General features: G+C 54.7%; 1 protein-coding gene across 1 annotated transcript; it reads right to left on the bottom strand.

The window, feature by feature from the left end:
• Positions 1-2963: 2963 nt before the first annotated feature.
• CDCP2 (CUB domain containing protein 2) lies at positions 2964-11278 on the bottom strand. Its single transcript, XM_062003930.1, has 7 exons — positions 11188-11278; positions 10416-10546; positions 8696-9089; positions 8262-8603; positions 7456-7809; positions 4342-4520; positions 2964-3644 (listed from the first exon to the last, which is right to left on the bottom strand). The coding sequence occupies exons 2-7, from the start codon at positions 10428-10430 to the stop codon at positions 3330-3332; spliced, it is 1599 nt and encodes a 532-aa protein (XP_061859914.1). The 5' UTR covers positions 10431-10546; positions 11188-11278; the 3' UTR covers positions 2964-3329.
• Positions 11279-12822: the final 1544 nt, after the last annotated feature.

Here is a 12822-nt window from a genome sequence, read left to right as displayed (position 1 = left end):
CATTGGTTGCACAGAGAAGATCAGATGAACACAGGTTTCTTATTAAAATTAAATTGCAAGGCCAGAATATCTCCAGCCCCTGGTAATACCTCTGACCTCTTTCCCTTAGCTGTCTCTGCAGCTGCCACTTGGCTTGTTTCACGTTGTTCACTGCAGTGACAAATGAGCTGGTGCTCCCTTGAGCACCCTTCCGTGCCGGCTGTGCCTGTCACATCTGGCTGCCCATGGGAAAGGCAAAGTGAGGTTCTGGGAGAGCCCAATGAGCCCCAGTCCCAAGGTACAGCTACTCCCCATCATGCTGAGCACAAAGCACCCTGTGTACAGATCCACATTAATGAGGAAAGGTCTGTCTGGAAAGGGGGCAGAGATGAGGATGGGGACATGTTGTCAGTGCTGCCAGGTCTTTCTGTGCACTGGTGAGGGATGTTGGGGCTGTCATGCTTTAGGACCACATCTCAGGCAGCGACATCACACTCCTGGGCTACCTGTAGCCCCCAGGGAAGGAGTGCCCCACGGGGTGGGGAAGGGGCTGGAGAAGCTATTGGGTGATTTGGGGAGTTAGAGGTGCAGAGGCAACCAGGATAAACCAGCTGGGAGCATATTTGGGCTGGAAATCACTATCACTGGCAGCTCAGGGGGTCTGGGGGCTTTGCAAAGCTGTCATTGCTGTTTTAGATAGAAAACAATCCTGCATTAACTGGAGAAATGTGGTTCTCCAACATCCTGGAACCAAGCACAGCTGTGGCTTCATACATTAACTCTGTCCCCATCACGTCACCTTTGCCCCATGCTGCTAGCATGGCACTCATTGAGGTCCTAAAGCTCCGAGGTATTGATTATCTGAAAGCACAGAGGATTCCCAGCCATCACCAGTGGTGACACCTCCACGTGTTTTGCACAAACAACTTCCCAGCATGTCAAAACTGGGAACGCAAAGGGAGAGCCCTGTGTATCAGGGAAGAGGTGGTTTCACAGGGAATGTCAGTGAGCAAAACCCTGCAGGGCACAGAGCAACTGGATGCCACTGTGGAGGCTCCTTCTCTGGAGGTTTCCAAGCCCACCTGCACGTGCTCCTGTGTGACTTGATTGAGGGGAGCTTGCTTTAGCAGGGAATTGAGCTGGATGATCTGTAGAGATCCCTTCCAACCCCACCATTCTATGATTCTATGACGATTCTTTGATTGAGTGGCTTTGAAGCAGAGCTGGAAACCCTCCCTGGGGCAAGCACACAGCAGTCCATCTTGCTGTTGGGCTCTGGGATAAGGTCCAACCCTTGATTTGAGTGCAACACCAGAAGCTACCCAGAAAAGCCCCTTTCCCTGGATATCAAAGGGTGTAGGAGGCTCCCCTGAGAGAGGAGGAGCCCATTGTGAAGGACAAGGCTCAGATGCTGATGGGGCTGGATGCTGTCTGCCAGGCACGACTTCAGCAAAACCTGGGCCTCCAGGAAGGTTAATTACATCTTTAAGTTCCTTCAGTTGTCAAATCTTGTAGCTATCATGTCAAGCTGACAGTTCTATACCCAGCAATTAACCAACAGCAAGGCTTTGCAAGCAGCAGGGGAGGGTCTGGCCTTGTTCCCTGTCTATGTATACAACATGCTCTCAAACCCTTGCCTTAGTGCAGCTTAAGAGTGCTGGCAAATATTTCACTCTGAAACCTCCCATTTGCCATCATGTTGCACCAACAAACACCAAGTCAGTCTGGGCTCTGATAATGAAGGCTCCTCCTTAGGAGGCATGCACAGGTCTTGGCCTCCATCCCTCCTCACACACCCTCTTGGGCATCCCTGGGCTGCTACAATCCAGCAGAAAAAGCTGCTTGATCACCATCCTTTGCCTTTACTGCTGTTTCTTGATAATCATCCTTTGCCTTTACTGCTGCTTCCTCTGATGCCTTGATGTCCAGACCTCTCCCAGCAGGTGAGGGAAGCAGGACATCAGTCAGGAAAAAGCTTTTCACCTATGGGACTGTCCTGTCAGCCCCTGCTAAAAATCCTGCCGGTGGATTCAGCAGCAAGAGCGGTTTGCTGTGTGGCACAAGGCTTGACAGGAGCAGCTGGCACCCTCCCAAGGATGGATTTGCCTTTAGAGACACTGCTATCAAAAAAATGCCTCCTGGATTACCCACTGCCCTCAAGCTCAATTTTTTGCCCTTGAATGACCATGTTTGGAGATTTTAACATCCGTCCGTGCACCACAGTGTGTTTTACACAGGCTGGGGTGAGTCCCCCATGCCAGGCTCCCAGGGCTGCTTTCACCCACTGCTGCAGGGAGATTCCATGCTGGCTCCACGGTGTGTTGGCTCTTTGTGCCAGGACACACACAGGCTGCTCTGTAAGAGCCATCTCCTGTGTGAAGCTGAAAGGGGATTTCCCTCTCACTGGGGTGGCACAGGAGGCAAGTGAAGGTTATTTGGCCATCCAGCAGCCAGTAGCATCAGGACTCTTGGGGAGGAACCCAAGTTTTCTGGAGGTGCAGGTGGCCACAGGACTCATTTTTCGTGCTCTGGGCTGCTGAGCTCCCCTTTTGTGAGGATCAAAGGTGGAGGTCTGGTGTCACTGAGGTTGGCAGCAAAAACTGTGCCAATTCCTGTACTGAAACCTCCATGCCTGTGGTTTCAGACTGTGGGAGGGACACTGGTCTGGAGCTCACAGCAGTGGACACCTGGGCATGCTGGAAGGGAGGAAAACACAGAGAGAGACTGTTCTCTTTCTCTTCACTCGGGTGAGCCCTGAAGCCCACTCAAGTGAAGAAGCCTGAAGGGGTCCAGGGCACGCAGTGAACATGCCTCATCACATCACCTGTGGACATCCAGAAACATCACCTGGGAGCATCTACATGAGCTACATCTGCACCTGCCAAGTGGAGACACCATTTGCACAGCTCTACAGTCCACCCCCGAGCACAGGAAGGAGCGTGGGAAGTGTTTGTTGTGAATATCACTGTATTTGGGGATGGTTTGTACCTTCAGGGGCTCAGGTAGAAATAATTGACAGGATGATTTGCAGCCATTGGCAAACAATGTTACTTTCCTGAAAGCAGCAGCACCAGAGGGAAAGCAAATTGAAGCAGGTGCAGGAAGAGTTAGGAAGCACAAGAATTGTGTTCCCAAGCCAAAGGGACAGATTGAGACAGAGGAAAACAAATTGGGGAGGGAAACGGCTGCCTATTGCCCAGACTTTCCGGCGCTGCGAGGTGGCGAGGCTTGGGTTCAGGCTCTGCTGCAGGGCCTGGGAGACACGTCTCCACGTGAGCAGCTGTTAGTGCACGACCTGGGGTGAAGGTGGGCTTCTGGGGTGTGCTTCCACCCTGAGGCAGGCCAGCGTCCTACAGAAGCACAAGCCCCACCACGGCGATGAGCATGAGGAGCCCGGCCAGGATGCAGATGCTGATGAAGACGATGTCGCTGGTGTCTTGGCTCTTGATCTCGCGGGTGGCCGTCGCCGCCCCCTCCCGCTGCTGGGCATCCTGCAGGTTTTCTGCTTGACTGAGCCTGGCTGGGTCTGGGCCAGCAATGAGGGTGACCGAGGCTTCCTTCCTCCTTGGCTCACACTGCAGCTCGTACTGGTGAATGTCCTCCTGGTCCCCCGCCGAAAAATCAATGTAGAGGATGCTGACGATGACGGACGTGTTGTTGCGTTTCTGCAAGACAAGGATCAAAGACATGCCACAGTCTGGAAATATAAAACAAAAAGGTGCTGGAGCATGGTCAGAGATGAGCAACAAAGCTGGTAAAGGGTCTGGAGCACAGGTCTGATGGGGAGTGGCCGAGGGAGCTGGGGGTGTTTACTCTGGGGAAGAAGAGGCTGAGGGGAGACGTGATCACTGTCTACACCTACATGAAGTTGTAGAGAGGTGGGGGTCAGTCTGTTCTCCCCAGTAATGAATGATAGGACAAGAGGAAATGGCCTCAAGTTGCACCAAGGGAGGTTTAGAATGGAAATGAGGAAGAGCTTTTTCACCAAGAGGGTTGTCAGTCCCTGTCCCGGGCTGCCCAGGGAGGTGGGGGAACACCCATCCCTGGAAATATTTAGAAGACACATAGATGAGGTGCTGAGGGCCATGGGTTAGTGATGGGCTTGGCAGTGTGAGGGGAGGGGTTGGACTTGATGATCTTGAAGGTCTTTTTCAACTTAAATGATTCTCTGATTCTATAGTCACAGCTCATTGGGTCTTTGTGCAGCTCATTCTCCCAGGAGTTTGGAGGACAGTTGCCCATGAATCTGATCAGCAGCTACTGGGAAGATGGGAGATGGACTGCTCTCTGCAGCTGGTCTGACCAGCACGGGGCTAACCATCTTCTCAGCTTGCTTTAAAGGAAGGTTTGCTGACCATTTACCTGTGATTCGGTGCCACAGGTGTCGAACCTGGTGTCTATTTTGAAGTTCCTGCCAACCACCTGGGCTGCACAGGAGGGAGTCCCCAAATAAATCCTATTCCTCTCCAGCTGGGCCAGGGATTGCACAGGGATCTGGATGTGGAAGTCTGTCCGGGTGCAGCTGACGTTCATGGGCACAACTGTAGGGACAGAACACGAGGCACATGTGAAGGTCCATTGGGATGGGGTTTCCCCCAGCTGCAGTGGCTCAATGCAGAGCCACAGCTCCTTCCAGAGCTCACTGTGCCTACAAAAAGGAGCTACACCCAAAATGCAGAAAGTGTTATTTTATGTATCAGTATTTCAGCCCTGTCCTGTGCCAAGGTTTGCTCCCAGGCACTGCTGTGCTCTCTGCCCCAACACCGACCCTCTTGAGCCTTGTCCTCCTTCCCAGCTCTCCAAGTGATGCCCAAGTGCCATCATAAGCAACACCATCATGTCATCACTGCCACAAGGGAAGAAGGAAGGAAGGATTTACCCTGTGAGAGCAGCTGCTTTCCATCATTGCAAAACCAGCAAAATATATGAGTTACTGATCAGGATTAGACCAAGAGAGCTTTGCTGAGGGCTTGCAGTGGGCACAGAACTCCTCTGCACTCTATGACACCCCTGCAAGAGACACTTTGACTGTGAGGAAATGGAGGAGATGTATCTCAGGGGGAACTCCATACCTGACTCCCCCAGGATGATGCAGCTGTGGCTGCCGTATGCTCCCCAGAGAAGGTATCATCAGCCCTTCACTTTCTCCAGAGTGTTGTTTTTGATGAGGACCTGATGAACAATGCACAGAGGGAGCTGCTGTTGAGCTGCCTGTGATGCTGAGAAGAGGAGAAAGGCCCTGGGGAACCCAGCCCCTTTCCATCTCTCTCCCTCTGGCATCGTATTTGACCCCTCTGGATGCAGAAAGCATCCATGCAGGGAAAGAAGCAGGGAAGAAAAATTCCCCCTTCTTTAAAGCTAATCCTTCCTCTGCTTGAACCAACCACTTGGGCAGTATGAATTATTGAACTGTTCCAGCTCCCTCTGAATCCTGCCCTTACGAAACTGGTAAGATGCAATCAAATCAATGTGAAGAAATAGTGTCACTTTGCTTCACTCAGTGCATTATAAAACCATTAGAAGATTTACCAAATAAACTGAAGTGCATTAGATCAAGAGGAGGAGAAAATGGATCCTGTCTCCTGGCATGAAGGCTTTCATTCAAATGGCCATAAATCATGACTTAGCCCAAGTCATGCCCTTCCCAGGGCCCAGAAGGAAAATGTCTGCATGGCTGAAGAGTTGAGGATGTGGCTGTGGAGGCTCGAGGTGCCCCTTTGGCCCTGAGGGCTCCTGAGGAAGATGGTGGCAGGGCCAGTGTCTCCACTGCCCCCCTGCCAGGGCACTGGTGGCCATGCAGGACGCTCATGGCAAGCAGATGCATGAATTCAAGGACAGGGAGCTGCTGGAGAGAGTTCAGAGGAGGGCCACAAAGATGATGCAGTGGAGCATTTCCCTTATGATGAAAGGCTGAGGGAGCTGGGGCTCTGTAGCTTGGAGGAGACTGAGGGGTGACCTCATTCCTGTTACAAATCCATCAAGGGTGGGTGTCAGGAGGATGGAGCCAGGCTGTGCTCAGTAATGGCCAATAATAGGACAAGGGGCAATGGGTACAAGCTGGAACAGAAGAGGTTCCAAAGAAACACAAGGGAAAACTTCTTCCCTGTTCAGGCGAGGGAGCCCTGGAAGGGGCTGCCCAGATGGGCTGTGGAGTCTCCTTCTCTGGAGACATTCCAAACCCACTTGGACAAGTTCCTGTGTGACCTACTCTAGGGCAGTTGGGCTGGATGATCTCTAAAGGTCCCTTCCAGCCCTTGAGATTCTGTGATTCTGTAATTGCTGGGCAGGCAGAGCAGGCAGCTTGGCTTCTCAGAGGGAGGCTCAGTTTTAGGCATCCATCAGCATGCACCAGGGATGCAGGAGCCTCGGGCAGCTGGGAGAGGTCACGTCCCTCTCTGTGCCACGACTTCCCCCTGCTCCCCAGCCAGCATCCTGTCTGTCTGTCTGCAAGCTCCTCTGGGAATGGGGTTTCTCCATGACCAGACACAATGAGGCCAGGACTTCTCTTCCTGCACACTGCTGTAAAATAGTAAGACATAAACAGGACAAGGACAGGGGCAGACCTGCTGTGCACACTAAAACCCTACTAGATGCCTGGGACAACCTTTCTTTGTTAAGGGGCTTCAGAGGGTGAGGACAAAAGTCCATCTCCTCTCTTACTCCGACAGCCACGTTCCTCTCAAATCCCCTCTGCTACACTGGAAGTTAAAAAGGATTTTGCTGCTGAAGGATAAAAGCTCATAAACCCCGGGATGGCCACCTCCAGCTCCTGTGCTGCCGGCCCAGCAGCCCTGCTCTGGCTCCAGCCTGCCGGTGAGGCTGCTCCTGTCTGAACCATCCCCGACACTCAGGTCAGCTCAGATGTAATTATCTTGAAATACAATCAATGCCATAAATTTGCTGGCTTTTGAGGCCCAAAGGTTAGCAAATGCATGAGGAAGGTTACACACTGCTCCTCCCACCAGCTGGGACACAGGGTAGGATGCAGCAGGGAGCTGCTGGGCAGGGTCTCCCAGGTGGGTTTGGGAGCATCGTGTCACAGGGGCCCTGCCCCTCTAGTGCTGCTGCCAGCAGGGGAGAGGACATGGCTTCTATCTGCCTGCTCAGCCTTGTGCTGAGCATCCTGGGGAGCAGGGAACAGGGTTGTGATGCTTGAGCTGGTCACATACTTGGGGGCTTTGGTCCTCTAAAACGCCCCTGGGTTTTCTCTCCTTCATGCCCTGAGAGAGGAGCAGAAGCATGTGAGCGGCAGAGACGTGGGGAGGAGAAGCTGGAAAGCACCTCCTGAATGCTAAACACGACGTGGAGCCTGCGTGTCTCACACTGCCTGTGAGAGCTGGAACTCACATCTTCATCTCATCCCGAGGTGCAGATGTCTGCTCCTGCAGACAGATGCCTTCACCTCGTGGTCCTCACAGAAATTACATGGCCTTGGGCACCTCCTGATGGAAGCAAGGCATTGAGGTGAGGCCTTACCTCCCACGTACGTGATGGAGAAGCCCCTCCTGGCCGTGTTGCGGTCGGTGTGGAGGGCCAGCAGCAGGTGGTTGCTGTGGGAGGTGAGGGGTGTGGGGCTCTCGTGCCCACACCACTGGCCCAGCAGGGCCCCGCTCTCGCTGCTGCCGTCGAAGGCAGACAGGTGGTCGTAGTCACAGCCCCCCGTCAGGCTGCTCCGGCCCTCCAGATCCAGCTCCAAGAAGAAGACCTTGACCCGGTAGCCCGGGGGCAGCTGAATGCTCCACTGGCACTTGAGGTTGTTGGGGTAGAAATTGGGGTACCGAGGACTGGAGAGATTCCCTTTGATGGTGGTGAACACCTCCTGGCACTCACCTGCTCTTGGAAAAAGGGGAAAGGCAAAAATGAAAGCAAACCTGGAGCTCCGGGTGTGGATGAGCTGGCAGATGAATTAGCACTTGTTTTATTACTAAGAGATGCTCTGCTTTTCCCTTCACTGCTTCCCAACCTTGCGTTTGGCCAACGACCAGTTTTTGGGGATGGCCAAAGTCCTACACAGGCAGACAAGGCAAACCCATATCCCAGGGAGTGGCATGAGCTAGGGAGAAGGGCAGCTGTTGTTCAAGAGAAAGACATCCTGTGGCCTGGGAGAGCCGCAGTGCTGCCATCTGCACTGAGTGCTGGCTTACACCTCACAGTGTCATCTCAGGAGCTCACCTCAAAGCGCTCCCCGCCACTGTTGTCTGTTCTGTTCCTGCTGCTGCAGGAGGGAGAGTATCACTACCACCACGCTGGGCACCCTTCCCGCCACCCCAAAGCCCCCGTACCTGAGTAGAAATGAGCCTTGAAGCCCCTTCCACCGATGTTGAAGTCTGACTTGAAGAGGACGAGGAGGTGCGGGGTGGAGGAGACGGTGCGGGGCGGGCGGGCGCTGCCGCAGTAGCGGCCCAAGAGCGGGGCAGTGGCCGCGGGGCCATCGAACAGGGCGACGTAGTCGAAGCCGCAGCCCTGACCCCCCTCCACTTGGAAGTCGGCAAACACCAGAGTGAGGGGGCCAGCGCCCGCCCCCCCGATGCTCCAGCGGCACTCGGCGTCGTTGGGGTAGCTCTCGGGGTAGCGGGGGCTGGTGATGTCCCCAGACAGCCCCGTCAGCTGCCCGCCGCAGGCGTCTGCGCGGAGGCACAGGGGGTGAGGATGGATGGGTGGGTGCAAGGAGGGGCAAAGGGCCAGAGGCTCCGCGGCTGCCATCCCTCCCCGCTACCTTTGCGGTAGGCAGCGGCGAAGCCGTGCTTGGCGACGTGGCGGTCGGAGCGGAAGACGACGGCCATGACGTGCCAGGCGGAGGAGAAGGGTGGCGGGGGGCTGCGGCCACAGAAGGTGCCCAGGAGGTTGCCCCGGTCCCGGGCAGCTCCGTTGTAGATCTGGAGGTAGTCGTAGGCGCAGGCGGCGTGATACTCCAGCTCGAAGTGGCTGAAGGAGAGCAGCACAGAGGAGCCCTCGGCCACCACGATCAGCCACGTGCACTCCGTCTCGTAGGGGTATAGCCCCGGGAAGTTGGGGCTGGAGAAATTGCCGGAGGGTGCTGAGAGGATCCCCCCACATTTGATGCCTGAGGGACACAAAGGTGGATGTGATGTCCCCTCTCCAGGGGAAGCCTAAAAGAACGGAGATGAGGTGCACAACACCGGCTCCATCTCACCACCAATGCCCTGCAGGCCCCCGCTGGGCTCAGCTACCCCTTCTCCCTGTAGGACACGTGTCCCCTCTTCGTCCCTCCACCACCCTCTTCTCCCTGTGCTGCCCCACACCATGGCTGCAGCAGGGCTAGCCATGCCCTTCAGTTCAGCCTCATCTATTTATTGCTGTGAAAAAGAAAGCAGGGAGTGAGTTTTAAAGGCTCGGTGGTGCCCCGGCTGCTCAGCCTCTCAGCTTCATGTCTCCCCCATGATGCTTCCTCCATCTAACAGCAGCACCATTGAATTCAAGGTGGGAGAAATGGGGGAGAAGGGTTTGGTGCCCTTACTGATGAGTTATGCATGTAGACATCGATTTTCTAATGAAATCTTTATACTGACACATGGTTATTATAAATTAAGGTGGAGGAGGAGGGGCGGCTGCCACCTGCCCCTGGCTCTGACTGGGGCTGGGGTGAAGAGGCTCATTTAGAGGGCACATACATCACATCTGGGGGGATGAAGAGCCTGTGTAGCCCCCAGGGGACACATGTGGGTTCCCTAGCAAGGCTGGGTGCTCGCTGCCATCAATCTAGGCCAAGTATATTGCAAATCAATAGTCAGCCAGCGCGTGTTGCTCTCCATCACGCCGGCTGGCGCGGGGACTGCCCAGAGAGGGGGGGCCTGTGGATGCGTGTGATGCAGCACCACGGCAAACTGGGGAGCAGGGTGGGGGGGAGTGTATGTTTGTATTTCCACAAGCAGCAAAGCTGTCCAGATCTAAAATCACCTTGCTAATTACTGCAGATAGGCAATGAAGTAATATGGGGCTGCTGCCAAAGGAATAGTGGTATGAAAATAGATAGGCAAGAGGGGAGCCCCTGGGAGGGGCAAGCAGCCACATACACACATCCACACCCATACATACATCCACATATACATGTCTACATGTCTGTAAACATCTATTTATACAGGTGTGTGCAACTCCAGAAGTTAATAAAGGCTTCAGCAGAGCACCTGTACATCACGACAGGACAACCCCTACCTGCAGCCTCCAGTCCAGTAAGTGTGAAGCAGAAAGTGAAGCACGCAGCGGTGTCCTGCTCCTGCACATCCCAACTCCTTTCCCCAGGTTGAGCTGGGGGGGGGCCTGGCCTGAGTGAGCTGTTCTCCTGCATGGGCTGGGAGCTGGGGCCCACTCACATCCCAGAGCCACTGCAGCACCCACAAACATCCCTCTCCTCCCTGGGGACCATGGGTGCCCATCAGCCCCAGGGTCCTCACTGAGAGCTGGGACTGGGCTCTTACCTCTGGCGCCGGCATCCCTGAGAGTGCCACAGAGCAGGGCCAGCGCTGCCAGGCAGCCCACCCTTGTACACCCCATCAGGCAGGCAGGGCTCCCCTCACCAGCACCCGAGCATCCTTTTGGACCTGTCTATCTGGGAGGAAAAAAATAAATAAAGAGAGAAATAAATAAAAAGCGAGAAGACTGTAGAATTAATAGCAGGATGAATAATTCATCCCTTGTTTGAATTAAGAGCGGCAAGGTAACTTGATCTATTCCTCCCTTCCTTCGCTCAGTTTTAATGATCTGGATCAAATGTCCCAAGGATTTACACTATAGCAGATACCTTGTCAATACACTATATTTAGAAGAGATATTAATGTTTCAGACACCGTGTGTAACGGCAGTAAGTCTGGGATGACAATATGCCCTTAAGGGGCTATGAAAATAATTTAGTTGGCCGGGCGAGCCAGCCAACCAAAATGGGAATTTCAGACTTAGCACGGAAAAGCACCTCAGGAATTAACATGATTTATACTGCAGCACCCAAGCACAAAGGCAGGAGGCTGGAGAAACAGGGAAGGGGACTGAAACATCTCCACGTGGGCTGCCAGGTCAGCATCCCTGCAGCGAGCGCCCAGACTCAGCAGGATGCTCGGCCCGGGAAAGTGGCAGTCATGAGCACTAAAGATAGCAAATCCCACCTCCCCTGAGGAAGATTAGAGATGAATTGTGACTCAGGGGCAAAAACCATCATTGATTATTATAGAACTCGCTAAGGCCTTGGAGAATTACCATGTCCTTCCATGCCGGCTCACGCTCCTTCTCACCCAGGCTCTTGGATGCACCCGGCTGAAGGGAATGGAGCCTTTATGTTTGGTGACACAGATGTGCTCTTCATGCCATGCCACGTTAGCTGGAGAAATCTCAAACCCAGCAGCACTTCGGTTCCTTCCCTCTCACCCAGGAGAGAAAAAGACTTTCCTGCTGCCATAGCCCACACACAGATGAATGCCAGGAAACAGAAACCCACAAGGGCCTCCCGACGTGAGGGACCTGTGCTAAAAGAAGTCACCTTTCAAGCAGCGGGTAAAGGAGCAGTGAGTGTCTCTAAATCTTAGGCAGGGAGACAAGTTGTATTTATTAATTACGCAACGAGGATCGATGCCTGAGACATTTCCTGTGGATTAATGATGGGCTGGGAGGAGCTGATGGCCCAAGGTGCAGCTAAGGACCATTAACACCCACTGGTCATGAATCCTCAGGAAATGCTCCATGCCAAGGTCGTTAAGTGCTGCATATCCTTATAGGTAATAACAACAACAACATTTGTACAGGCTCTCTCCCCCTCACCCTGCCTTGCTGGGGTCAGGCTAAGAGATGGTGGGAGCATTGGGGCATCCCAGCCAGGAGCCCTCCGTCCTGAGCCCAGCTGAGGCAGAGGACATTGGGGTTGCTGTCTTGGGGCATTGGACAACATGTCACCCCATGAGCACTGGGATTAAGTGCAGAGATAGACATAAGGCAGCCCTCCTTGTGCCCAGGCACTGTGTGGAGCTCCTGCTCCAGTGCAGGCTCTGGGAGATGGCTGTGAGGATGCACACCTCTTACCCACCTCCCAGGGATGCTGCAGAGACTAATTAGCTGCTCCTTTAACGGGCTGGAAGAGGAGGGCTGTCTTTGTGCCTCCTCGTAAAACATGTGCGGAGCCAGAGCTTGCAGCAAAGAGGCAGGAGAGGTCTGGCAACATGGGGCAGTCAGTGCAGGGGCCTCTCCTGGGTATTACTGTAACCACTGTTCTGGCTGAGCCCCGAGCAGGGCTCAGCCCTCCCCACCAGGATACCCCCACTTCGGGGACAATGTGCTTCTCTGGAGGTTTCCAAACCCGCCTGGACACGTTCCTGTGCCCCCTGATCGAAGGGAATCTGCTCTAGCAGGGGGTTGGACTGGATGAGCTCTAGAGGTCCCTTCCAACCCCCACCATGCTGTGACTCTCCATCACTGCACAACAGAGCAACACGTTCATCCTCACGACATCACCCACGGAGCCAGTGCCCGGGACACCGGTACCTACTCGGCCACTCCTGCCCTTCTCTCCAGCTACGCTCCGTATCGGCGACAGCCCGGGAGCCGGGGCCGTGCAGCCGTGCCCGCCTCCCGCCACCCATCAGCACCCATCAGCCCCGGCACATCCACCAGCTCCCGGCCCGGGGCTGGCCGCTCCCCGACAACGCGGAGCGGGGTAGCGGGGGACGAGGGGCGGCAGGGAGTGGGCAGAGGGGCCAGGCAGGTCCTTCCGCACGGAGGCATGGCCGGAGGATCAGCTCCCCTCTGGATCAGCTCTGGGTGTTGTGGCTCTGTGTAGAGACACGGTGGGTGATTTCGAGGTGTGTGCCGTGTCAGGGCTGCCTCTGTTCCTCTGTGGGCAAA

The sequence above is a fragment of the Colius striatus genome, chromosome 10, assembly GCF_028858725.1.
Source record: "Colius striatus isolate bColStr4 chromosome 10, bColStr4.1.hap1, whole genome shotgun sequence".
In the NCBI taxonomy this organism is placed as follows: domain Eukaryota; kingdom Metazoa; phylum Chordata; class Aves; order Coliiformes; family Coliidae; genus Colius; species Colius striatus.
Note: the sequence above shows the minus strand (reverse complement) of the source record. Positions and strands in the feature narration are given on the sequence as shown.

Bases quoted from the DNA above. Each gene is read 5' to 3' on its own strand.
- CDCP2 (XM_062003930.1), bottom strand. The intron at 7,810-8,261 runs GTACGGGGGCTT...TTCCAAGAGCAG, and splicing joins CAAGGCTCATTTCTACTCAG to GTGAGTGCCAGGAGGTGTTC. The intron at 3,645-4,341 runs GTAAATGGTCAG...CTTGTCTTGCAG, and splicing joins CCTGTGGCACCGAATCACAG to AAACGCAACAACACGTCCGT.